Source organism: Colletotrichum tamarilloi (assembly GCF_030869305.1).
Source record: "Colletotrichum tamarilloi strain Tom-12 chromosome Unknown Scaffold_12.1, whole genome shotgun sequence".
Classification (NCBI taxonomy): domain Eukaryota; kingdom Fungi; phylum Ascomycota; class Sordariomycetes; order Glomerellales; family Glomerellaceae; genus Colletotrichum; species Colletotrichum tamarilloi.
Window position 1 is genome coordinate 233,503 of NW_026849395.1, and position 25,581 is coordinate 259,083.

General features: G+C 54.6%; 9 protein-coding genes across 9 annotated transcripts; 5 read left to right on the plus strand and 4 right to left on the minus strand.

Moving 5' to 3' along the window:
* Positions 1 to 2,689: 2,689 nt before the first annotated feature.
* CTAM01_04888 (uncharacterized protein) lies at positions 2,690 to 3,073 on the minus strand (the record flags this gene model as incomplete). The annotated part of the gene is made up of 1 exon (XM_060520918.1): positions 2,690 to 3,073. The coding sequence occupies one exon, from the start codon at positions 3,071 to 3,073 to the stop codon at positions 2,690 to 2,692; it is 384 nt and encodes a 127-aa protein (XP_060384287.1).
* A 1,428-nt stretch (positions 3,074 to 4,501) lies between these two features.
* On the plus strand, positions 4,502 to 6,868 carry CTAM01_04889 (ABC transporter; the record flags this gene model as incomplete). Its single annotated transcript, XM_060520919.1, has 3 exons — positions 4,502 to 5,287; positions 5,342 to 5,422; positions 5,483 to 6,868. The coding sequence occupies 3 exons, from the start codon at positions 4,502 to 4,504 to the stop codon at positions 6,866 to 6,868; spliced, it is 2,253 nt and encodes a 750-aa protein (XP_060384288.1).
* A 1,023-nt stretch (positions 6,869 to 7,891) lies between these two features.
* CTAM01_04890 (beta-tubulin) lies at positions 7,892 to 9,745 on the plus strand (the record flags this gene model as incomplete). The annotated part of the gene is made up of 7 exons (XM_060520920.1): positions 7,892 to 7,903; positions 8,095 to 8,118; positions 8,179 to 8,204; positions 8,275 to 8,316; positions 8,377 to 8,431; positions 8,501 to 9,291; positions 9,352 to 9,745. 7 exons carry the CDS (start codon positions 7,892 to 7,894, stop codon positions 9,743 to 9,745), a joined length of 1,344 nt encoding a protein of 447 aa, XP_060384289.1.
* Positions 9,746 to 10,159: 414 nt separating this feature from the next.
* On the plus strand, positions 10,160 to 11,252 carry CTAM01_04891 (ribosomal protein L6; the record flags this gene model as incomplete). Its single annotated transcript, XM_060520921.1, has 3 exons — positions 10,160 to 10,526; positions 10,619 to 10,732; positions 10,885 to 11,252. Coding segments are annotated over 3 exons (849 nt in total), but the record flags the coding sequence as incomplete, so codon positions are not given.
* A 307-nt stretch (positions 11,253 to 11,559) lies between these two features.
* Positions 11,560 to 12,873, minus strand: CTAM01_04892 (3',5'-bisphosphate nucleotidase; the record flags this gene model as incomplete). Its single annotated transcript, XM_060520922.1, has 1 exon — positions 11,560 to 12,873. The coding sequence occupies one exon, from the start codon at positions 12,871 to 12,873 to the stop codon at positions 11,560 to 11,562; it is 1,314 nt and encodes a 437-aa protein (XP_060384291.1).
* A 917-nt stretch (positions 12,874 to 13,790) lies between these two features.
* On the plus strand, positions 13,791 to 14,135 carry CTAM01_04893 (FMC1 protein family; the record flags this gene model as incomplete). The annotated part of the gene is made up of 1 exon (XM_060520923.1): positions 13,791 to 14,135. One exon carries the CDS (start codon positions 13,791 to 13,793, stop codon positions 14,133 to 14,135), a length of 345 nt encoding a protein of 114 aa, XP_060384292.1.
* A 653-nt stretch (positions 14,136 to 14,788) lies between these two features.
* Positions 14,789 to 17,779, minus strand: CTAM01_04894 (uncharacterized protein; the record flags this gene model as incomplete). The annotated part of the gene is made up of 1 exon (XM_060520924.1): positions 14,789 to 17,779. One exon carries the CDS (start codon positions 17,777 to 17,779, stop codon positions 14,789 to 14,791), a length of 2,991 nt encoding a protein of 996 aa, XP_060384293.1.
* A 4,086-nt stretch (positions 17,780 to 21,865) lies between these two features.
* On the plus strand, positions 21,866 to 23,114 carry CTAM01_04895 (uncharacterized protein; the record flags this gene model as incomplete). Its single annotated transcript, XM_060520925.1, has 4 exons — positions 21,866 to 22,088; positions 22,218 to 22,300; positions 22,377 to 23,032; positions 23,096 to 23,114. The coding sequence occupies 4 exons, from the start codon at positions 21,866 to 21,868 to the stop codon at positions 23,112 to 23,114; spliced, it is 981 nt and encodes a 326-aa protein (XP_060384294.1).
* Positions 23,115 to 23,575: 461 nt separating this feature from the next.
* CTAM01_04896 (DHHC zinc finger protein) lies at positions 23,576 to 24,948 on the minus strand (the record flags this gene model as incomplete). Its single annotated transcript, XM_060520926.1, has 2 exons — positions 23,576 to 24,568; positions 24,628 to 24,948. 2 exons carry the CDS (start codon positions 24,946 to 24,948, stop codon positions 23,576 to 23,578), a joined length of 1,314 nt encoding a protein of 437 aa, XP_060384295.1.
* Between the last annotated feature and the right edge of the window lie 633 nt (positions 24,949 to 25,581).

Below are 25,581 nucleotides of genomic sequence, written 5' to 3' on the forward strand. Positions count from 1 at the left end.
GCAATCCAGCTGGGGAGGGGGAAAGAGAGGGTCTGGCGAGACAAGGTCAAGACGACGATCTCCTGTGAGGCTCTCTCCGATTCCGACGTCCCTCTCTCTCTCCGCCAGCCCACGGTGTCCACCAGCCGAGCCTCAATAGCGACTCGTGCTCCCCGCCAGCCATCATCTGCAAAATGGAAGACAAGTGCGAAGAAGAAAATTGCGGCGGCTGGTTTGTGAAGCACTGAGTAGCGAGCACGCACATTTGCGGCGACCTCGTGTCGGTACTCACCCGCACTACTGCCATGTTTTCTTCTCGAGTACCGTAAGTCCGTACAGAGAAAATGAAGAAAACTGCGGGAAAACTCCTAGTTCCGCCTGGCTAGTAGCAAACTTTCCAAGTTTCGCCCATCCCGTCATACCGCAAACCCGAACGCCTCACGCTGTCCATTCGTCAGCCAAACGCACACATCCATATTCGAGGCAACCGCTTGCTCTAGCGGGCAGGGCGTACTTGGCATTTGATGCTTTAGCGTAAAAGCTTTCTGCCCAACCTCTAAGCTTCAGCAAAAGTCGGAAGAAGGGGAGAAGGAAAGAGAAACCAGAGCCGAATTACGATATGTGGCCCGCCATTTGCATCTGCAAATCCGGCATGGCACAAAGAAGATGTATTCGGGAAAGCTCGCTCCACGGGACCCCTGTTATCGTGGGATTCGGGAACCGGGGGGTGGGAGGAACGATCTGACAAAGCCTTGGCCAATCCCATCTGCTGCCGTTGCGAGAAGCTCTTGAGCGTTTCGAGGTGACACAAATGATCCAAATTCGTCTTTCTCTCCCTCAACGTTTGACTGAGGGCTTGAACACCTCATCGTCACAAGCGATTGTTAAAATTTGGAGTAGTCAAGGGTCCAAGGCTAGAGTAGAGAAAGGACCCTTCTCGCCGCGCCCTAAGCTGGACCGAACGAAGCTCTAGCAAATGTCCGGTAGTGCGTGATCCGGCTTTGAGCTTTCGAGAATAACGAAGCTACCGTATCGCCGACCTTTGCGGCCGTTCCAACTAGAGCCGGCAATGAAAGAAACACGAAGCGAAGCCGTCTGGTGCCAGATACATTGGCGCCGCCCAATGAGGTTACCATAGTGTTCCAGATGACCTGATTCTTCGTGTTGCGCATCCATGCAAGGCTCAAGAAGAGAGAGAGAGAAGCGAGGCAAGGAGGGTAATATCGAGTGTATTTTTTGTCCCTCGGTTCATCGAACAAGAATCGAGGTTCAGGCAGGTAGCTCCTCCATGCACAACACACGGCCGGCCAACTAAGTCCGTAAGCCAATTGACCAGCAGGAGCTGCCAAGACATTGCTTCGAGGGTTTACTCCGTCGCTTGGTTGACGCCCAGGCCCGGAGAGATACCAAGTAGGGTTATAAGTTGAGAACTTATGATGGGGTGAGCAGCTTCCGATGGACCGATGAGTTCCATCTCACCTGCAAGATTTTTTTTCATCTGAGAAAGACAGAAAAAGAAAAAGAAAGAAAAGCATGGTGCAGAATAAGCCGCAGACCAGGATCCTCGAACCAGTTGGGATCTCAATCCATCCAGATGCCAGGCAGAGTCGCGACTTGGGAAGCTAGCCCATGCAACGTGTGCATCGAACATCGACCAATGAAGGAGGTTGGTAGGTTATGAGAGGACGTTCGATAGCGCTCGGGGTTTCGACCAGAGGTCCAGGACCAGCGCACACCTCACAAATCCACACAGACTGTTGCCCTGCTAGTCAATTTAACCGCGTGAAACTTGAAACCATCAAAGCCTCTCTTGGTCCGCGGGGTTCGGTACGAGGACGTGGGAATCGGTATGGAGACTCGGAAGGAGGGGAGCTCGAGGGCAATGCGACAAGGCCAAGTTGTGGTCCGGTCTGCCGACGTCCCGGTGGTCGCCTATGCAGACTCCATAGTAAAATAGTGTAAGCCTGCGTCGGAACCTGTCCTTATGCCACTCCCAGGGAACGCTATGCAGCTAGACGGCCAGCTGATGAATGTGTTCTGCAGGTCCTGCAAGATTCCTGCACGACAAGTCAGAAAAAACCTGCCATTGAATATCGTGCATGTAGTTAGTTCTCTGCATCATCCGAAGGATTCGCCAGAGGAGCTACACGCTTCCCATTGACTGGATGTGAGCTTGTGAAGATCGTTCTGCCCGCACTCTTTCCCCTCCCGTAAACCAGACGGGAAACGTTCTCTATGATGGGACCCGACCCCCTTGGCGCTGCCGTTCCGACTCTCCGGTGCGGCGGTGCCGTCGAACCAGAAAAAAGGCACAGGTTCTGTTGCCGACAGACTCTCCAATGACGAAATCTCGATAGGCAGATGCAGAGTCGTCAAAGTGGGACAGAGGTGGATGCTTGATCCATACTTGGAGTCTGAGCAGGGAAGCCTGGCAAAGAGCCTCCAATATCAAAAAAGGCGCGTGTTCTTGATTTAGCTCCGCCCCAGAGAAACGCCGCAGGGAGTCGAGTAGCCAAAGTCAATTGGATATGGCCTTTCCCAACTCGGAGGATCACCGTTGAACGAAGTTTGAATTTCAGTGTGATTCGCGTGCCATCGTAACCCTCACTGTCAATCTCATCACTGTTCCGTTGCCAGTTGGTAGGGGCAGAAGTCAGATAGATCCTGGTCTGTCATCTCGCCAGTACGAGTACCCCAGTCCAGAAAACAATCAAGGTAGGACAGATTCCAGAGAGGGTGGTAGATGTGGGAACGAACTGCGCGCCAGTATCATCGGAATCAAGGTTTTGTCCCGGGGACCCCTAAAGCAAAGCTCTGTGGTTGCCCGATCTGTCTCGCATGCGACTCTGGGCGGGAACAGGAGCCAATATGTGGTCGTATTGGTAGGGCAAAGGTTTTGAAGGAGCAAGTCCAGCCTTGACCGTGAGCAGATATTCCCACTTGACTGCAGCGTCCAACGTGTGACGGAACTAGGGAACTGAATCCCACATTGAACTTCGGTTGGTGTTGGGTCCGCTTTCGGCCATGGAGAGGAGACAATGACCGAACCGTGACTGGATAGGATGACGCGGAATTGTGTCCGGTTCGAGGCCATGTCCACTGTCGCAGTCTACGAGGTCAAAAGGTTTTCGCTCTTGTTGTTGCTGTTGTTGTTGTGCTGCTGCTGCTGCTGTTGTCGCTGTGTTGCCGCCGCCGCCATCTCGTTTTCGTTCATTTTAACGTTTGTTTTTTCCCTTTGAATCTCCATGGTTCATTTCCATCCAAGACACTGATTGCGGCGATGATGTCCCATTTCGTCTTCGCGTGTCCACCCTAGTGAGAGTTTGCACAGATTGTGCAATGAGCATCGAACATCGGAATAACTTTAACCTGCAACTGGGATCCCCGGACGGATCTCCAGCGCATGGCGGACGTAGTATGGCGTGAGCAGGGCTAAGTCTCCCAACGACATTCAAAACTTTCGCATGTTGATGGCTCTTTTTTTTTCCCTCTCCTAGTGTCAGAGACTGATTGGTTGCCATGCGACAAATGAATAGACGATCCTCTGCAGGTCGTCGCGTGCGTCCTACGGCTGACGCGATTACATGCAGCTGCGCGAAACATTACACGCTGTTCGTCCATCTCCGCAAGTCGCGTCGATGGCCAAGGGTACCCAGCTCGATGCTCAGTGATCCGCGGCTCCCCATTCGCTGCTGTTGGTTAGACTAGACTCTGTGATGCTTTTCAGCTGGCCAATGTCAAATTGAGACTTTGGGTTTCATCCATTTTCGGCAATGTAATGTCGGTGACGGCGGTGGCAATAAAGACGTATTTCGATAGAGCATTCCGTCTACAGCTACGGATGGAGCATCAAGAATTGCCGTTTTGCCCGTTTGTCTCAGCCGACTCCACGGTGTCAGGTCAATCGGCGATGTTATCCATGCTGTCGGGACTTTAAAAGAGAGACAACAACAAGTCTGAGTCGGTCTTTGAAGGACGCTGAAATATCGTTCTTCCGGGAAAATTTGACGGAGAGAAGTTTTAGATCGTGCCATCTGATTGCCTCCTTCTGAATTAAAGAGCAACCAGCATTTGGTGAATGCAGGTGGAGTTCACTTCCTCTTTGCACCTGCCTTATTGACAGTGCCGTAGTGTTGTTGCAATACATTTCATTGGTCCAAATGCTGAGACATTAGCCTGGAGTCACTGGACGCTGCTAAGGTGACATAAGCAGCCTTAGAAGACGTCTTCCCGGGCCGAGCTTTATTCCGATTTAGACATCCGAGCCCGGGCAGGGCACTTGATTCAAGGTCCACATTTTGAGGCCTGTCGTGAATATCGCATCTAGATCACAAGTGAAGTCGTCATAAGGCAGTTGCAATAGCCTAGCAAAGTGACAGTATTCTGGGCTTGCTGCTATCTCATTTGTCTCACGTCAAGTCGACTGTCGCAGAGCCAACAGCTTTGCATCGCTGACAGATTCGTTGAAGCAAATTTCTACCACCACCGCCACCACGAACTTACAACTTTTTGAGTAGCAACGATGGATGCGGAGATTAGAACCGTCTTGCCGAACATCGACCCGGTGCTCTCCGAGTACTCGGTCGGATACTTGACTCACGCATCGACCATCTACTCGGACGAGGAAGAGCAGTCTGGCGTCTCACCTCTCGCCGAGGCAGCCGCTACCGTCACCGAGTTATTGCTCTCTGCCTCTGGAAAGCCTGACGCTAAGCTCCAGGAGAAGATTGAGAAACTCGTTGAGAAATGGGTTGAGAAGTACACCGAGTCGAATGGAGGATTGCGAAGCGGCCCTTTGGCCGTCAGGCGCCTTGATGAGACTTTCCAAGTCAGCTCTCAGCGGAACATGTCTTCCACTCTGGCCGTGTCAACGGGAGCTGTCGATCTTGAGTCTGCAAACGCTCGCAAGGTCGAATCAAAGGTTGATCGAAAGAAGCTGGAAAAGGCCGAGCGCAAGATTGCAGCCAAGCAGCAGAAGAAGACCTTCAAGACGGTTGAGTACGAGGCTTCCAGATTGCTCGACGAGCCTGAGTCTACTCAATCATACGAGGAATTCTACATGGCTGTCAACCCTCTCCAGATGGGTGGTTCTGGCGCGAACAAGACCAAGGATATCAAGTTGGACAACATCGATGTCTCCATTGGTGGCCTGCGTATCGTGACCGATACGGACTTGACCCTTTCTTATGGTCACAGGTACGGTCTTGTTGGACACAACGGTGTTGGTAAATCTACGCTTCTTCGTGCTCTGTCTCGCAGAGAGCTGCCAATTCCGCCTCACATTACCATTCTCCACGTCGAACAGGAGGTAAGAGTGAACTTCGGCCACTCTCAACTCTGTTGTATACTGATATTTGCGTAGCTTACTGGTGACGACACCCCTGCGATCCAAGCTGTTCTTGATGCCGACGTGTGGCGCAAGGTTCTTCTCAAGGAGCAGACTGTAAGTGATACGCAGTTATAATTATCTCTGAAAAGTGCCATCATGCTGACAACCTTGTAGGAAATTACTCAGAAGCTGGCAGAGATCGAGACCCAACGTGCGGGCATGGCCGATACTTCGGCCGATGCCGCCAGACTTGACAAGGAAAGAGAAGCTCAAGACGGCAGGCTCGGTGACATCCAGGGCAAGCTTGCCGAGATGGAGTCCGACAAGGCCGAGTCAAGAGCCGCAAGTATTTTGGCTGGTCTCGGTTTCTCTGCCGAAAAGCAACAGAATGCCACCAAGACCTTCTCAGGTGGTTGGCGTATGCGTCTGGCGTTGGCCAGAGCCTTGTTCTGCGAACCTGACCTGCTGCTTCTCGACGAACCGTCCAACATGTTGGACGTCCCCTCTATTGCTTTCCTTGCCAACTACCTCCAAGGATATCCCAGCACGGTTCTCGTGGTTTCTCACGACAGAGCTTTCCTCAATGAGATTGCGACAGATATCATTCACCAACACTCGCAGCGTCTCGACTACTACCGCGGTGCCAACTTCGAATCCTTCTACGCTACTCGCGAGGAACGCAAGAAGACTGCGAAGAGAGAATACGAGAACCAAATGGCCCAAAGAGCCCATCTTCAGGCCTTCATCGACAAGTTCCGCTACAACGCGGCCAAGTCTTCCGAAGCCCAGTCACGTATCAAGAAACTCGAGAAGATGCCAGTACTCGAGCCGCCCGAGACAGAGTACAGCGTGCAGTTCAAGTTCCCTGATGTCGAGAAGATGTCGCCTCCTATCATCCAGATGACAGGCGTGACATTTGGTTACACGAAGGAGAACATCTTGCTGCGCAACGTGGATCTCGACGTGCAGCTAGACTCTCGTATCGGTATCGTCGGACCCAACGGTGCGGGTAAGACAACTATTCTCAAGTTGTTGATCGGAAAGCTGTCGGCCACTTCGGGTATCATTTCGCAAAACCCCCGTCTGCGCGTCGGCTTCTTTGCCCAGCATCACGTCGATGCTCTGGATTTGACGATGAGTGCGGTTGGCTTCATGTCCAAGGAGTACCCTGGCCGGACGGACGAAGAGTACCGCAGACAACTGGGTGCCTTTGGCATCACGGGCACGACAGGTCTGCAGAAGATGGCGGTTCTTTCCGGAGGTCAAAAGTCGCGTGTGGCGTTTGCTTGCCTTGCCTTGACCAACCCGCACATCTTGGTTCTTGACGAGCCTTCTAACCATCTCGATATCGAGGCGATGGACGCGCTCGCTACGGCCTTGCAAGAGTTCCAGGGTGGCGTTCTGATGGTTTCTCACGACGTCACCATGTTGCAGACAGTGTGCACCTCTCTCTGGGTGTGTGATGGAGGCACTGTTGAGAAGTTCCCAGGCGACGTTCAGGCCTATAAGAAGAGAATTGCAGCTCAGGCCGATGCGGCTGGTGTTGTCAAGGCTCATTAAGGGAATATGTCGTGGCCATGATAGTCTACGTAGCTACCATTGTTCCGCAAAATATGATGCCTCGATCGTCAGTCACCTATTCTTTCAGTGATGGGTGCACTTTGTGAACTTTATGAAGTCGATCTGCGTTTGATAGCTCTCAGGCACACCGTTAGCTCATTTGGCAGTGATGGAGCCCCCCTTGCAAATGTTGAGCTCCACTGGCAATTTAGCATTTTCGGTCAGTGCTTGGGGATCAGTGCCGAGCAATTTATGTAATGCCATTCATATCGGTACGTAGGCTCTGTGTTTGACGTTGGCTTTTGGTAGGGCTGCCTGGTGCCGCACCTGCCCCGATTGTTAGAGAGTCCGTGGCTTCCCGAAGCTCAGCACCATTACCTACAGTTCATGCCTTGGTTTCCCGGGTTTCTGATGGAGATGGTAGGCACCTTATCTGGACGTGTCGTTGGATGTTTGGATCCCTCAGCAGATAGTCGGTCACCCCGGGTCTCGGATCGGAAAGAACAGAGGAGACGAAATACAGGGGACCTGAAGGTACGTACTTGCTGTGGTCGCGCTGTCTGCCAATCTGCTGTCACCTCAACTCATTCAACCCCACTTCCAATTGGTCTTTGGGGGGAGACACTGGGGGGGCACTGGGGGCCACTAGGACGGCCACTTGGGGAGACTTGGGTGGTGGTAGGCGGGTGCCTTGCACTGGTCTTTCCCCAATCGGGGTCGTGCACGGGCCCAACTAGCACCACACAGTAAACAAGCGAGCTGCACCCCTTCCCTCTGGCCTGTCGCTGGCCTGTCGCTGGCCTGTCTTCTGGGCGTCCACCGAGCCGTGGCGGTGAACAAAATCACATCCACCCGCAAACAAAAATCAACAACCTCCTCCCCTACCTAACCACACCTTACCTCGCCCAATCCTCCACAACAACCCTTTCGCCTTGAAGCTTCGCCTAGCTCTCGAGCACTCTCTTCGTCTTCTTCATCGTACATCGCCGGCCAACTTAGCTTCAGAGCTTTCCATCATTCAAAATGCGTGAGATTGTAAGTCGCTCTCTCCCATCAACAACAATTCTGCGACGCGTCGGAATGGCCACTATTTCGGGGTAGCCCCTGAGCGTACCCCGCCGATATTCCCACCCAAGCCATGCTCGCCAAACATGGCCCGACTTGCATCTCCAACGCTTCTGTCATGGGAAACATTCCGCTGACCATTGATTGTTTTCTCGCAATAGGTTCACCTTCAGACCGGCCAGTGCGTAAGTATCTCCTGATCTCAACCCAACAAGCCAGAGTGCGGGGCTAACTTCTTTGAACAGGGTAACCAGATTGGTGCTGCCTTCTGGTGCGTAGCCAACCGCCAACGACGCGGCGATTTCGACATTTGACACGATCTCGAACTGACCTTGGTACAGGCAGAACATCTCTGGCGAGCACGGTCTCGACAGCAATGGCGTGTATGTCACTTGTCCTCCAGTGCGGCATCCTCATGGACCCAGCAGCTAATCATACCACAGGTACAACGGCACTTCCGAGCTTCAGCTCGAGCGCATGAGCGTCTACTTCAACGAAGTTTGTTACCCTAGTCCCCCAGTGTGCAGGCAATCCTATTGACGAATGCTGACCTTCTCACCCAACCAGGCCTCCGGCAACAAGTACGTTCCTCGCGCCGTCCTCGTCGACTTGGAGCCCGGTACCATGGACGCCGTCCGTGCCGGTCCCTTTGGCCAGCTTTTCCGCCCCGACAACTTCGTCTTTGGCCAGTCCGGTGCCGGCAACAACTGGGCCAAGGGTCACTACACTGAGGGAGCTGAGCTCGTCGACCAGGTTCTCGATGTCGTCCGTCGCGAGGCTGAGGGCTGCGACTGCCTCCAGGGCTTCCAGATCACCCACTCCCTTGGTGGTGGTACCGGTGCCGGTATGGGTACCCTCCTGATCTCCAAGATCCGTGAGGAGTTCCCCGACCGCATGATGGCTACCTTCTCCGTCGTTCCCTCTCCCAAGGTTTCCGACACCGTTGTCGAGCCTTACAACGCCACCCTCTCCGTCCACCAGCTGGTCGAGAACTCCGACGAGACCTTCTGCATTGACAACGAGGCTCTCTACGACATCTGCATGCGTACTCTCAAGCTCTCCAACCCCTCCTACGGCGACTTGAACCACCTCGTTTCCGCCGTCATGTCCGGTGTCACCACCTGCCTGCGTTTCCCCGGTCAGCTGAACTCTGACTTGCGTAAGCTCGCCGTCAACATGGTTCCTTTCCCCCGTCTCCACTTCTTCATGGTCGGCTTCGCTCCCCTGACCAGCCGTGGCGCCCACTCCTTCCGCGCCGTCAGCGTTCCCGAGCTCACCCAGCAGATGTTCGACCCCAAGAACATGATGGCTGCCTCTGACTTCCGCAACGGTCGTTACCTGACCTGCTCTGCCATCTTGTAAGTGCCACACGACGATGACCCTAGAATATAAGCAAATGCTAACTTTGTCGTTCCCAGCCGTGGTAAGGTCGCCATGAAGGATGTTGAGGACCAGATGCGCAACGTTCAGAACAAGAACTCGTCCTACTTCGTCGAGTGGATTCCCAACAACGTCCAGACCGCCCTTTGCTCCATTCCTCCCCGCGGCCTCAAGATGTCTTCCACCTTTGTCGGTAACTCTACCGCCATCCAGGAGCTCTTCAAGCGTGTCGGTGAGCAGTTCACTGCCATGTTCCGTCGCAAGGCTTTCTTGCATTGGTACACTGGTGAGGGTATGGACGAGATGGAGTTCACTGAGGCTGAGTCCAACATGAACGATCTCGTCTCCGAGTACCAGCAATACCAGGATGCTGGTGTTGACGAGGAGGAGGAGGAGTACGAGGAGGAGGTCCCTCTTGAGGAGGAGGTTTAAGCGCAGTTCAATCGCACTGTCACTATAACCTGACACTACGCCAACCCACCTGTGGTGGCATTTCGCTTCGCGATTCTGGCTTATTGCTGGAAATGGGCTTCTAGATATACCTCTCTTAGTAGTTCGCCTGACGTATCAAATGAGTACGAAGAATCAGAGATTACTCTGTACAAATTACTGGCACAAACAACACCATCATTCAACCCCTTACTCATATGACACTTGCCAATTCTACGAAAAAAAAATGAATTTCCTAGACTCGAAAGCCATGAGAAGCAATGAGCTTGAGCTACCTAACCATACGTTCCAGCCGTAATAACCTTAGGTACCTTAGTTTTCCTCTCGAGCTAAGCAGGGGCCAATCGGAAGTACCCAGGTTGTGGATCGCGCATCGCTGACTAAGACGTGGAAAAGTTGCTGAGGGTCCCCAATTCTAATTGTCGAGGAGCACCTGAGCGAGCGCGCCATTGGGAGGTGTGTTGTAGCTTGCCAATCTCTCCGACGAAACGAACAATGCTGGCCTCCAGGACGGCATTGAGGCGGGCGTTTGCCGCCTCGCCGGCCACGACGATACCAGCCTTCCTTGTGCCAGCTCTTCAACAGCAGCAGCAGCAACCTCGCCAGTTCTCCTCGACGCCGACACGAAACTCCAAGCTCGGGCGGACGCCGGTCTCGATCCCACCGGGCGTGAAGCTGGCTATTAGCGAGCCGAAGCTGAAGAAGGATCCGACGAGCTACTTGAAGGTTTACAAGAGGACGGTTACCGTTACGGGGCCTCTTGGTACGTTTCTCTGGTGGTGTCCATTCGAGAAAGGGGGTGATGGGAGACTGCAAGGGGCTTAGGCTAATGCTGGATTTGTTGGTTTGCTACAGGAGAATTGGATCTCGAGATCCCGCCTTTTCTGAAAATTGATTACGATGTCGAGGGCAGCACGGCGGTTCTCAGCGTGGAGGACTCGAACATCAAGGAGCAGAGCGAGATGTGGGGTGAGTTTCTTTACTATTTTTTGCCGTCTTTTCCCTTCCCTCTCCTTCACTGCCCTCTTCAAGGAAGTTCAAGCTTGTCTTCTCGTCTTCCGCGAGAGTCGAGTCACATCCCAATTGACTGAACGCGCTTTGCTGACTACTTTGAAATCCAGGCACGACATGGGCCTACCTCCAGCGCTACATCATGGGCGTCTCCGAAGGCCACACGGCGATCCTCCGCCTCGTCGGCATCGGCTACCGCGCGAGCGTCGAGCAGCGCGGCCGCCTGGAAGAGTTCCCCGGACAGAAGTTTCTGTGCCTGAAGCTCGGCTTCACGCACCCGGTCGAGATGGGGATTCCGCGCGGCGTGAAAGTCACGGCGGCGAGCCCGACGCGTATCCTGCTCGAGAGCATCGACCGCGAGCTGATGATGAGCTTCGCGGGAAGAGTGCGCAAGTGGCGGCCGCCGGAACCGTATAAGGGCAAGGGCGTGTTTATCGATGACCAGACGATTAAGCTGAAGCAGAAGAAGATCAAATAGACGATTTCGCTGCGCGGACGGTTGGGTTGGGGTGGGAGCGGGGAGAGTACGGGATGTGGTGTGGCACTTCTTTGGGCTTTGGTACCGAGTCGACTGTTGTTGTGGTGTGTCGATGGCAGAGCTTCTGGAGGGCTGTGTATAGCTGTATATCACTGTACGGGGATGGGAAAAGAGAAAAAAGAGACAAACAATGTACACTATTTATCTGCTGGTTCTTCAAGACCGCCGAGGAAAAATCGCAAAATCCAAAAAGTCCAAAACTTCTTTCATATGTTTTTTACTATTATACTTTTCCAAGACTTTTTGCTTAGCTAGATTTCGAGCTCAAGACCTCTTGGACAACCTTCAACACCTCGCCGTGCACCGCAGCCGGCGCGGCAATAACACCCTTATTGTTGGCCAGCGTCCGTCCGACGGCAAAGTCCAACCTCTTGCCCTGGATATCCGTAACCTGACCACCGGCCTCGCGCACAATGAGGTCGCCGGCCGCGTGGTCCCAAATCTTTTCCTGGTACGTCGCCTTGACGGGCAGACGGAGGTAGATGTCGCCGGCACCGCGGGCAATGGAGCCGTATTTGCTCTGGCTGTCCATGCGGACGCTGGGCTTGGTGATGCCGAGCTTGGCAGCGATCTGGGCCTGGTCGTCGTGCGCGCTGTGGCCGGCCTCGACGCTCTCGCAAAAGGTGGCGGCGGAGAGATCGGTGACGGGCTTCATGGAGATGGGGCTGCCGGAGGCGATGGCGCCGGTGCGGAGGGGCCGCGAGGTGGCGCCCTGGCCGAGGACGGCGGAGAAGATGACGCCGTAGCCCGTGTCGTCGTTTGCGTTGGAGCCGATGTCGGCGGCGAGGGGCGCCTTGTCGTCGACGGGAAGGTTGGGGCAGCCGAGGACGCCGACCTTGACGTCGCCGTCGACCATGAGGGCCAGGCAGACGGCGTACTGGCCGCCGCGGAGGAAGCCCTTTGTGCCGTCAATGGGGTCAATGGCCCAGATGCGGCCGGCGGCGCCGCCCTTGCTGTTCCCTTGGTCGATGATGTCCATCATGCTCTCGGCGGAGGCGATGCCGCCGCCGAGGGAGGCTTCAGCGGCGGCGTCGTCGAGCTGGGTGGTCTTTACGAGGTCCCATATCTGGTCGCGGAGCTGGGGTTCGGAGCGCAGCTGGGCGGCCTCCTCCTCGGCGACGATCTCGTCGTCGGGGAAGTGGTGGCGGAGGGCGGCGATGATGAGGGCCTGGGCGCCAAAGTCGCCAATGGTGACGGGGGACTTGTCGTTCTTGTCGACGGTACCCTTTGCCTTTTCGTGGAAGACGCGCTTGGTGAGGATGGAGGCGCGCTGGACGGCCAGCTGGGCCACCTCGAGCTCCTTTGCGTAGGATGACATGGCGGGTTGTGAGTCTCTCTTTGTCGAGGAAGACGAGGAGGAAGAGAAGAGGGTCGTGGTCGTGGTGAGAGGGAAGAAGTGGCTCGAGAGGAGGGAGAGCCGGGGAAGAGCTCGTAGAGATAGGATAGCCAGGGTCACGACGAGGACGGAGGAGATGAGGAGGAAGGGCACGAAAGAGAGACGGGAGGTGGGTTCCTGTCTTGTTTTGTTGTTTCCGCTTGATGGTCGGACCTTGGAGGGCATGGAACTCTAGACGTAAGACGGGAGGTCGAAGGCGGTTTGTGTGGATGCGCAATGTGGATGCGGATAGTGGAGGAGGGGGAAAGTTGTGTCTAGGAGGCAAAGCTCCTTGGTTCCTGGCTCACTCTATGGCTCCAGCATGTGTTTAACATGGCGGCTGTTGCGTCATGGGATGGGCCATTGTGGACGCACAAACGAGTCAATTCACCCAGAAGGCCAACTTGGACGCCTGAAGGTACCTTAATGGGTATTCGTAGAGCTGCAGTGTCACGTCGTTTTTTTTTACACCGCCCTCCACTTATTGTTTCTGTGGATAGGATCGGTATTGGAAAAATGCCAGTGAAAAATCAGACTTGAAGAAAAGATGCTCAAATGTGGTAAGCATTTGCCATAACTAGAGCTGCAAGTGCTCTGTCAAGGAGGGGTCGAGAATCCAGAGTCAGGACCCCTCCATCCGTGCTTGCTGCCGGTGCCGGCGCCGGGCCGTGGATGCGACCGATAGCCGTCCACGGGTAATAGCTCAGGTTGGCTTCCTTGCCTTATGTAATATAAGCATTTCAGGCCTTTCTAGGGTACCTGGGGCGGGCTGAATTCAAATTTCCATTGAAAGTGCCTGAGGTGAGGTTCTAAGGCAAGAACCTGCCCGAAAGTCTATGTAAGCTGCAGCAGGGCCCGCCTGGGACGGGTCCCACATTAACACCCGCTGAGCGCATCGGGAGAGCTCCAACGAAAGGAGGACCCCGGCCTCGGATTTCGATGCTCACAATGCAAAGCTTCAATCCAAAAAATCCCGTCGCATCTTCACCACCACCAACACCTCAACCACCACCACCACATCCTCCTCCGCCATTGCTTTCATCTTCTTCGCATACCTCTCAAGCGCCCGAGCAGTGGCAAATCAATAGAGCAAAACAGCCAAAATGACCACAGTCCCCCACCTCCGCTCCCTCTACCGCTCCCTCCTCCGCGAGCTCCCGCCCCGACCCGTCCTCGCCCGCGAGCGCTCGGCAATCCACAACCGCCTGCGCACCAGCTTCGCCGCAGCCCCCGTCGCCGTAAAGGAAGACTCGTCCCGCGCCGCGGCCGACGCCGCAGAGGCCGAGCAGTTCGCCGCCTACCTGCGCGCCCAGCGCACCTACGTCACGCTCCTCGAGCGCTACAACCCGGGCATGAACATGGACGAGGAGGAGCGCGTGCGCTTGACGGCGCGGAGGGTCGGCATGGATCTGCCCAAGGAGTTTAGGGACCGGTTGGAGAATAAATAAAGCGCCTGTTCTGACTGCTATCGATGGTGGGATGAAGTCTTTTTCTGACAGAGAGAGGGGGGCGAGAGTGTGTGGCCCTTCAGGACCGAGATGGATGGTTTGAGGAGGTGACCGCGATGAATGGGCCAATGGATCGATTACGAAGCTCGGCTCTACGAAATTGTATTGGAGAAGCTGTCGACTAGAAGTGAGGGAGATGCGATCAATGAAATCCTCGATGGGGGATGCAGAAGCACAAGATCGAGGGACGGCGACCACCCCTCCACTCTTGGAAGAAGGTGCCGTGTTTATAAATGTAATATAATGGGCGTTTGGGTGGGAAAGTTGTTGTACGAAACTTAACGGGGCGCAGAGAACATCACTCAAAGACAGAGAGGAAAAAAGACATGAAAAAACACTACGATTCACTTTGGAAATACTGGTTGAAAATCTCATGCCGTTCAATATCATGTCTTCGTGCCATGTCTAGCTAATTCCTGGTTCACAAAAAACCTCCTACCAAGAGTTTTCTTGGAAAATATATACAAGAAGTGTAAATAAGAGTCGTTATACGCAAAGGGGTATCAACGTCTTCGTCGCCGTGAAGATATATAAGAAAGTAAATCATACCCAGCCTCTTCATGTTCTCCTCTCTCGTCTATTGAAAAGCTCATTTAGACGCTGCCGACACCGCCCTCCTCCAAAGTCTCATCCCACCCGCCCGTCTCGAGCAAATACTCTCCCAACATCTGCTTCACATTCTTGATATTCTCACCCAGCGCACTCGTCCACTGGTCCTGCACGACGCGGACCTTTTCCTTCAAGTCGTCCGTCAGCATGCGTCCCTCCTCGTCGCGAAGACGCTGCGCGCGCGCATCGCGCTCCTCGGCGGTAAACTCCCTGCCCCGCCCGTCGTCCATCTCGTTCTGCACAACCTTTGCCTTTGCGTGCGTGACGGCCTCCTTGACCTCATGTAGCAGACACAAGAGGTTCGTCTGCGACTCGATGAACTGGTACGTGCTCTTCTCCGTGTGCAGGAGCAGGCTGAAGAGGTACTGCAGCGGATGCCGGCGGTATGACGGGTTCTCGTCGTACTCGGCCGACGGGATCTGGATGTGCAAGGCCTCCGGGTCGGCGGGGGCGATCTTGTCGAGCAGCCTACACAGCGGCGGCGCAATGTCCCAAAAGGCGGAGAGCTGCACCTCAACGCCGCGCATGACATTGCGCTCCATGACGGCCTGGAACTCCTGCGTGCGCGCAAACACCTCGTGCGCGAAAGCCAGCTGCCGCTTCGCGGCGTCCTCGGCAAAGAAGGCGACGGCGTTTTGGAGCTTCTCCTCGTTGCCGGCCAGGCGGTACGGCGTGAGGACGACGTCGCGGTAGCGGTTATTGCGGTCCGTGAGGACGTCAAAGATGGCGCGGTGCAGCATCTCTCGCGCCTCAAAGATCCATTTGAGGAGCGTCAGCTTCTCCAGGAGCTCGGGCTTGTCGTCGCCTTCTTCCTGGGGCATGTCGGCGGCGCTAGCGACGTCGTCGAAGAGCCCTCCCGCCAGCTTGTCGAAGAGGGTTGTGGCCTGGGCGATGCGGCCGGTGATGAGGTCGTTTAGGGGCATGACGACCTGGCTTTGGAACTGCTCAAACTCTGTCTTGCCCAGCTCTTTCTGCTTCTCCTTCTCGGCTGCCACCGAATCATCTTCGATGGTCGACGCATCGGCAAACGAAATGTTGCCGGCGTTGATTTCCTGCTGTAAATTGGAGCGTAAAGCATTTCGCCTCTCAATGGATGCCTTTGCGGCTTCCTCGCGCTTCTTCGTGCTGGTGACATGGAATCTTTCTTTCGTAGTTTCAATCTGGGAGAGGTCGCTGATCTGGCGAACGGCTACTCTAGTCTCGGTCAATTCTGGATGGTTATTGTTGACGGCTGGATGATGACGAGGATACGGCGGCGGAAGGGTCACCAGTCGAGAGACGTCTAGGTGGGCTGGGTTCGGCGTCGTGGGCGAAGCTGATGAGCCAAGGGATTCCGATGAATACCGGAGTGGTTGCGGTGTGACCACGGGCTCCATCTCATGCCAGCCCGTCTTTTCGGGAGGATACTCGCCCGAAGACCTCGGGTTACTGGGGCCCGCTTGCGGGCTGTCCTCCCATTGCAAGGCTTCGTGGGCTTCTTTTGGCACGCCCATGTACTTGGACTCTCTCTTGGACCTCTCGACAAATTTTCCTCCTGCCCCTGAAGAGTCTGCCTCCCACCATCTACTGGCAGGTCGGCCTCGGGAATCTCCATCATCATGGTTGTCACTCACGCTGAGACTCAATATCGGAGAGAGCGACGGCATGTAGTTGGAAGAGTAATTTGGGTTATTTGCCGATGGCGCAATGGGCGAGCCCGGAACGTTGGCTGATGTAGGAGCGGAGCTGGACTCCCCGGGCGTCTCGCGATAGACCGAGTTCATCGATCCGCGATGGGATCGCGTAGGTTCGGATGACTGGGGCGTCCACTCAGCCTGTGAAGTTGCCGACTCACGCCGTGTAACCATGGGACGGAAGAGATCCCTCGTCAGATCAAAGATCTCCGAGCCCATAGCGCCGATGGCAGAGGAATACCTTTCTCGCCTGATCCTGGACTCGTTCACGATGAAATCGGCAAACATGCGAACCCGCTCAGCATCGGTGGCGGCAGTAGATTCTTGGGTAGCGAATGCCTGGAACCGCTCAATTGTTTCGCAGCAAAACTGATCCGCAGTTTGCGTGATGACAATATGCTTTGTGGATGAGATGGATGCTGATGGAGGGCCCTCAGCGGGTGTCATTGAGCTGAATCTTGTTTGAGAGCTCGATGCCGATCGAGTCTGCGGCGGCGGTGTTGGCAGCGCCTTTGGTAAGACGCTTGGCGATCCATCCATCATGGGCGTGCCCTTTGACGGATGAGGTGAGAATGGCGGTGTTGCCGCCTCAATTCGACTGCGTGACGATGACGACCCGGGTGCCCGCGGCGTAGTCGAGTGTTCGTCAGTTCGAGGCGTGTCGTTCGATGTCCGTCCCCCGCTTCTTGGTCCTGATCTGTTGATCGTCAACCTACGTGAAAGCGTGTTCTCATTGGGAACAACAATGTCGTTGAGCTGGACTGGGTTGATGGTCCCATCTATCGAGTTATGCGGTCTGGTCCGGCTCTCAGCCCGGCGCTGAACGATGGTCTTGTCGTGGCGGACTGCTCTCGCCCGACTTAGACTGCCACCAGAGCTCAAAGCGCCGGAATTGCTTGATTCTCCGGTCTGTGTAGAGCTCGCAGCACTAGCAGTATCGATGGTTAACTTTGGAGAGTGTCTCCGTTGTGATGAGCTACTAGGTTCCTCGGGCTGATCAACCCAGTCTGCAGGAGTCGGAGGTACTGGTCCAAGGGCTGCAACGCCGGTTGGCGGAGGGCGCCTTGTGGGCGGTGAAGCCACGGGTGTAGTTGTTCTCGGCCCGCTCTGCACGCTCTGTGACCGAGACGAAGCTGGTGGTGGGACTGGAGGTGGCGGCGGGAGGGGCATTCCTGGTTCCCATCTTGACTGGGACGCCGAACGTGAGCGAGCTGAAGTCGGTGTCTCAACTGCGCTTGCGGAAGCAGCTCTTCGAGCACCGGGCGGGCCGTGTGATGAGTTCGGGTCATTGTGATGTGGCATTGGATGTGGGATCTGGATCTGAAGAGGGGTTGGCCTTGATAACGGCATAGGCATAGGCGGCATCGGCTCTGGAGGACTTGATTCTTGGGGCTCTCTGCTCCGTCTCAGGGAATGAAAACCGAAGCGCCTTTCGCGTGAGCTTGTCCGACCTCCGGCTCCAGGTGGGGGAGGGAACGATGTGTTTGTTGAGGGCTCCGGGGACGGCCTATGAACATTTGTGGGAGGAATTCGTGCTGCCGAAGTATTCGCCGCTGGTGAGGACTCGAAGAAGCCGCTCGGTGGTCGTTGGCTTCGCGGTGGACTATACGGAGGCGGAGGTAATGGTGATCCTATGGAGGCTGGTCAGCAAAGCCGGCCAGGCCCAATGCAGATTTGGGTCAATAGATACCTTGCTCAGGGAACTGATGTGATTGATGGGACCTTTCGGATCCGGCAGCAGGTGAAGCTATCCATTCTTGTGGGTTATAAGGCTGTATTGCGCTTGCAGGAGTGTGGGCAGCCGAGTGTAAGTGCGATGAGGACACTGCTGACAGCGGCGTGTTGACCTGGTTGTGGTATGCACCCAAAGACTGAGTTAAAAGCGGATTGAGACCCTGGCGCAACCGGGTTGGATCGCGAGGATTGTTCATTGTAAGCCAAATGGCCACCCGCTGAGCTGAGCAACTCCCGGCGACGTCAGAAACTTGAGATGGTTGTGGACTCGGAGTGACACCGGAGTCGGTTCGAGGAGATGAGGACGACTTAGACCCTCACTGGGGTTAAGGATACCTCAGCCAGCAACTTGCCGGCCTCTTTCGCACTTCTTCCACTCTTTACCAGCCCATTCAACTTGACTGATGGAAAGCCGATCTCATGTCGAGGAACACACCGCACAACCGAGAGGACGGACAGGCAGCCGGCAGTAAGGTCGTGTCACACCTAGGAGGGGGAGGGCGCGGCTGAAGCGAAAGGGAACAAAAGTTTGAGTGGGAGGACGCAGAAGATAAAAGAGATGGTCATGTCTAGGTCGGGTCTGCTGCAATGTGGTCAACCTCCTGCATAAGAGGTACATACATCCCACCCCACGTACAGGAGGGTACCGGGGTTGCTGGCTCGCTCCTGGCTCACGCTTGATCGCCCGCCGACAGAATTGCACCCCTGTGGCACCCCTACTCTTGGGTGGCCCAGATTCAAGACATTGGGGTGAGAAGCAGAAGGGGCATGGAAAACAGCGGGCTCTCGGGAGCACGAGGAAACGACAGGAATAGCAGCCGGGTCCCGGAGCAAAAGCGCAATGGTGGATCTCAAGGCCGGGACTAAAGGCAGTTGATGCTCGGCGCTGAGTTGTTGCAACTTGCAGCAAACATAGCGACTAGCTCGTTTCCCGACTTCGGTGCAGAGCACATATGTACCTCATAGCGGGAGCCGATACATGACAGGGTATTGAGCTAATTCGAAAGGGTGTCAAGGTATGGATGGGTACGAAGTACGTTCGCCCATTCGCGAGGGGCAGCACTTGCTTGCTTGCGGCATGGGGTTGTGAAAGCGAGCCGGACAGCAAAGTGCGGAACGACCAGCAACATCCCATGTGGCTGTCGCGACTGCATGACAGGCCTGCAGATGCCGACAAAGCTAAGGTGCTGGCTGCTATCCGCGTTGCTGTTGTCTCGTCTCGGGTCCGTCGCTGCAGTTCTTCTCTGGTTTTCTTCTCCCACTTGAGAATGATGAAATGGCGTGGTACTGCTACGACCATCATCAGCCGGGACGGCATACTAGAAGGTAGGAAGGCATAAAGCCCAGAGTCAGGGTCGCAGTACTGAGCATTGTCGACCCGACATAGCAAGCGGACCTTATCACAGTACACCTGAGCAAGAGACAACCAACGAGAAGAGGCGAGCATGGAACATAGCATACGCAAAGCTCGTAGCGACCTGCCACGGCCCAACAAGAGGAAAGATGAGTGAGCATCGCGCCAGGGTCCGGTCCAAAATGGCCTGTCATTTTGATGGGGCCAAGAGAAGAGACTCGTGGAGACGTTGGTAGGCGGCCGTATCGATTGGTTGGTTTTCTCGTGGGAGGTCATTCTATTCTTGGAAGCATACTTAGACCCTGGCTAGTCAAAGAGATGTCTGGGGTTGTGATTGGTTGATGGTGCTGTGAAAAGAACGCGGAGGTGATTGTCGGCGCTTAAAATGCCCTTCGATTTGCTCGACAGTCTGAAAGGCTTCCGTTGCTCTCCCGGCCCTACTTCCTCTCCGCGGCCGCCGCCCGCCCGATGAAGCTGGACGAGTGATTCGGTCGTTGGCTGGCAGCCTTGATGGAAAGCAGGCATTAGCGTTGAGCAAGCTTAAGTCCTAGTCAAGAGCCAGACCTCGGGAGTCTTCCTCACCGACTTATTGCTTGTTTGGAACTTTGGCCGTCTTTGGAGTTTATATCGAGGTGGCTGGGCCCTGTCCTGTAATCGAACAGGGTTGAGGTACCAGATAGCTTCCACGTGAATGAAGAAACCTCCTGTGGATACGTGAAGCTGCGGGGTTGGATGCAAAGAACAGGCATGGAAGTTCTAAATATTGCTCAAGGCCCGTTTGCTTGGAACCAATATGGCTTTGCGGAGTATCCAAGAACTGAGAATGGAAGTTTTCGATGCCATCGAGCATATTTTGGACTGCAAGAATCTTGAAAAGTGCATCGATCATCTGCTTTCTCATTACCGTGTAACGAGGCAATTTGGCAAGCATCGGCACTGCGGCATCCGGACAGTCGAGCAGGTATCATCCGTTGAGATCCCGTCCTTAGGCCTCTTCACGGTGACATCGTGTGAACGCAACGGTCAGAACGCAATCACTCAATGGCATCGCGGACTGCAGATGACCCTGCCCCAAATAGCACGGAAATAGTAGGCCAAGAGCGGACGTTGGCCGCGTGGGAGCGACCACATCCGGCTTCTAGAAAATGGCCTGGAAGGCACTCAGGTTTTGCATCGGCCTGCCGCCTGCAAGCCAGCTGTTTCATATACTATGGTCTGGTTTGAATGGAGAGCAAGTGGTGTTTGCCGTTCCGTGATCTGGACTTGCTTGCAGCTGTAGGTATCGTAAGCGAGACCTTATTGAATCACAGCTTTCTTTTCCCGTTTGATGTTCCAGACGATGGAAAAATAAGTATGTAGATGAGTCGCATTCCGATTGATAGAAAGACTTTGTGACAAATAGTTTGCCTGATGAGCCGACGTCTGCAGTCCCATGTATCGGCTCCGATATATCTCGTCTAAGGTAGTTCATCCAAGGATCTGGTACAACATGAGGGGGAAAGAAGAAAGCTGTAGTGCAGCGACGCAGTATGCCCTTTGCCCTGAAACTATTGCCAGCTGAGACAAACAAAAAAGGAGTTGAGCAATCCGAACCGAGCATGTGGGCTCGTCTTTTCGTGGATTTGTGGTACGCAACATTGATCTGGACGAATGATGAACATGTGAAATCTGCAAGACTACTGAATGAGTACCAACAATACCATGGCAAGCACAGGCCAATCTCGGTCTACCAATTTGGTGACCTTGAACAGGCAGGTCGGGCACGAGCAAGTGGAATGGAAGGTGGGGTTCAGCCGCAACTACGGGCAAACCAATCGGCCGACGATTTACCGCCCAGCCCACCTCGCAGCGGAGAGGCCGTCAGAATTCTAGAGCTTTCTTTCAAAAGAGGTCCCGCGCTCAGATTTAATCCCATCTTCCTTTTCTTTCCATGCGCAACGCTTCCTTGGACATGACACTCCAACGCGCCAATCCGCACTGAGGTAAGGACTGACCCCCAATCTCACCCCTTCTTTATCTACCCCGCGCCTTTTTTCTTTCCATCTTCTCCCAATATGATGATACACCAGCTGGCACCAGTCATAGAGTGATTTGTACTCCCTTATTGATGAAAAACGCTGCGGTCTATTGACCAACCACTGATCCGGGACAAACCGACAATTTATTTGTTTACTTCTTCAACCCACGAAACCTCGCGACGCATATACTTGTTCCTTTGCTAACCTTGCAATTGGAATCTTCAACAGACACCCATTTCCTACCTCGCAGCCTGAATCAGAAACCGAGTCACCGCCGACAAGATGGTCCTCCACAACCCCAACAACTGGCATTGGGTCAACAAGGATGCCTCGGCCTGGGCGAGACAGTACCTTGAGGAGAGCTTGGCGAAAGTCGAGACTACCGATAGCGGTGTCACGGCAAAGATTAGCAAGGTTGTGAGCATGGATGGCGACGTCGACGTTAGCCAGAGGAAGGGCAAGGTCATCACCATTTACGATGTTAAGCTCGTTCTAGAATACACCGGTAGGTCCATCAATGCAAGCACATGTGTTTCACATCCCGTAAAAAACCTCGTTCAACCGACTGTCTCTGCCTGACATTGTACCATTTTTGTGAAGTCGTGTGTTCTGGAGCCTCGCTAACGTAGCGCAGGCACCACTGCCGACGAGGCTGAGGTCTCTGGCACCATCACCGTTCCTGAGGTCGCCCACGACACTGAGGAGGATGAGTTTGTGGTGGGTCTCTCTCTTGTGAAATCTCTGCATTGTCAAAAGGCCACCCCGTTTTACTGAGACTTTGCCTGCCTGCTAGTTTGACATCGACATCTACTCCGACTCCAAGGAGAAGCAGCCTGTCAAGGACCTCGTCCGCTCCAAGCTCGTGCCGGAGCTCCGCAAGGAGTTCCTCAAGCTGCCCGGAGCCTTGATCGCCGAGCACGGCAAGGACATCCAGCATGCCCCCGGATCCAACCCGTCCAGCGGCTTCTCGACCCCCAAGTACCAGGCACAGAACACGACGGCCAAGTCCACCACCGCCTCGACCAGCGTCAAGGGTAGCTCCGGCAAGGTCGTCAACACCATGACCCTGACCGACACCGCCGAGTTCCGCACCACGGCCGAGGAGGCATACCAGACCTTTGTCGACCCCGCCCGCATCGCCGCCTTCACCCGCGCGCCGCCCAAGGTCTTCCAGGGCGCCATCAAGGGCGCAAAGTTTGAGCTGTTTGACGGAAACGTCACGGGCGAGTACCTCGAGCTCAGCGCCCCCAAGAAGATTGTCCAGAGCTGGCGCCTGAAGCAGTGGCCCGAGGGCCACTTCTCCAAGCTCAGCATCGAGTTTGACCAGAACGACGTCGACCACGTCACGCTGATGCGTGTCAACTGGGACGGCGTCCCTGTTGGCGAGGAGGAGGCCACGAAGCGTAACTGGCAAGAGTACTACGTCAACAGCATCAAGCGCACATTTGGGTATGTCTCTCCAAGTTACATCAATCTTGCTGAGATTACATTCTAACGTTCGTTGTTCCCTAGATTCGGCACCATTCTGTAAGCGTGAAAACGTTCGAAGACGAGACCTTGGACACTCAGTGGCAACGTCAAGCCAATTTTTCTGCTTGAGAAGTGGAAGAACTTCCTGCAGGCGACTGGCTGACACGCACAAACGGTATGGAGAGTTCTGCGGCATGCATCATTAGATCCTCAGACTGGCTTTACAAGCCCTGAGTAGCTGGGGCGTCTGAAGTTCCCTTGGGTTCAGCAGCCCCAGGTACGAATTAGATGAGACACGTTGAAATGAAACAAAGACAAACGTTGAAAGGGCCTCCATGATTGCTCCGTATTTTGATAGGGTATGCCTCGTCCTGAGTGGTCTGAAATCCATATGACACCGTGTCCTGGCTACCTCAACCACATAAGTGTCGACTTGCAGTATCATTCCTTTTTGGTCGTTGCATGTTACATTAATACTATACACTACGTATACAAAACTTGTCTTACGGAAGGACGAGCCCATCAGGCCTTAGGCGAATGCCTCTGTCGTCCCAGGGCCTCCACAGACGGCTGGTCTCGTTTGACGTTGAAGTCGTAATTCGACACAAAGATATCCGCCAAGTTATCCCACAGCCCCAAATCGTAGAGGTTTTCGACATCCTTCAGGTTCCACACGCGCTCCCATTCGCCATCGCCAGGCCCGTGGTCTGGAGGCGGCATCCCGTCTTCAGTCCTCGTCAACACCTGCTGCGTCTGCAGCGGCCAGCGCGTCCTCTCCGGCTCGAAGCGCTTGTCCTTGACGCGGTTCACGGGCATGCTCCGCTTGAAGGCGCAACCGTCGTCCATCTCGGCCTTCCAGTCGGACCACTTTAGCGATTCGTTTGTCGTGGTGCCGCAGTAGATGAGCCAAAAGGTGTAGCCCAGCAGGCCCCAGACCAACGGGGAGGTCATGGCCGCGAGGAGGGTGACGGCGCCCATGCCGACGTTGTCCTGCAGGGCCCAGCTCCAGATGAGGAGGTACTCTTTGACTTCCATGCCCTTTGGCGGCCACAGCGCCCATTGCGGGTAGTTGGCGGCGATCTTGTTGGAGAGGAGCGAGAAGCCGAGGAGCCCGCCGTACGAGGTCAGGACGGCCGTGGAGAGGAGGAGCAGGACGAAGTAGTGCTGGTTCTTGTAGCCGACGCAGCCGTTGATGAAGATGCAGTGGTGGTCGAGTTTCGCGACGCAGCGCTTGCAGATGCTGCAGTGCTTGGAGCGGGGAGGCTTGATGAGGTTGCAAGTGCTGCATTTCTGTCCGGGGTAGAAGATTGAGTAGTCGTAGGGGTAGAGGGACATGTAGTAGGCGTGATTCTCGGCCGTGATGTAACCCGGGTCGGCCATGACGGATAGGTACAGGAACCAATAGGGGAAGAAGATGACGATGCAGCCTATGATCTTGTGCAAGAGCGAAATCTGGGGCCACGCTCCCGGGAGATATAGGTATTCCGAAACAGAGAGGATGAGCAGAAAGAAGATCTGGAAAGCGTCAGTCTGGCCTTGAATTTCGCGAATCTGTAGCAAACCCGGACACTTACTACGACGGTAGGGTGCCGGTCATGCATCATGAAGTTGCCAAAGCGTATCATGGACGTCGAGAACCTCCCTCCCGTGATGAGTTTGTCTACAGCAAGGAAGCCGTTTGGGATATGGATCCACATTATCCTATGCATCGTTGCAATTGGCGTGTGTCTGCCAAAATGGTGAGTCCACGTTCCTAAAAGTGAGATGCCTCTGTTCTCCAGCCAGTGAACAAACATGATGACGAACCTTAGAGCCGGCAGTCGGCCAAAGAAGGCGACGAAGACTGTGAAGGAGACAGCCAGCACGAAAAGTGCCGCATTCCTGAGGGCGCCCATTATATCAAAACTAAGTGTTATGACTTCTTCCAACACATTGTCTTGAGAAAACTGAAGTCTGGGTATTCCGGCAGAGATGGCGACGTTCCACTTAGTCCTAGTTTACAGTACTTCGGGCTGGATGTGCCGGCTGAGGCGGGTAAGGCAGACGGATGACAAGTCCTATCAGTCGCTGTGGCCGGTAGCGAGTGGAGAGGGCCTGAGCTTGAGGTGTCAGCCTAAAGTAGGCACACGGCCCTCGTCAATAAGCTAGGTAACTTAGCCAGCAGCAAGGAAGGTTTTGAATAATCCAAGACTTGAGAATCTCTTCACAGGTAGTAGCCAAATGGAAAGAACGTTCGCGGAAAAACCATAGTTTGACATGAGAGTATCGTCATGGCATTGAAGAATACCAAAAATATCGCTGTATCGAATAGGGGAGGTCATAGCGCAAATCTGAACAGACCGTTTACCGTTGCTATACTGTATATAATCATGTGATGTGCAAAATGCATATCTTAACGCATAGAAGCAGTTCACACGTGAACACGCGGCATCCCTTCCATGGAAGCGCGTCTTACTTGAGCACCTGCGTGCCTTCTACTAATACGTTAGATGCCTGCAGTGTTGGCAGTGCACTTGCCCGGGTCACAA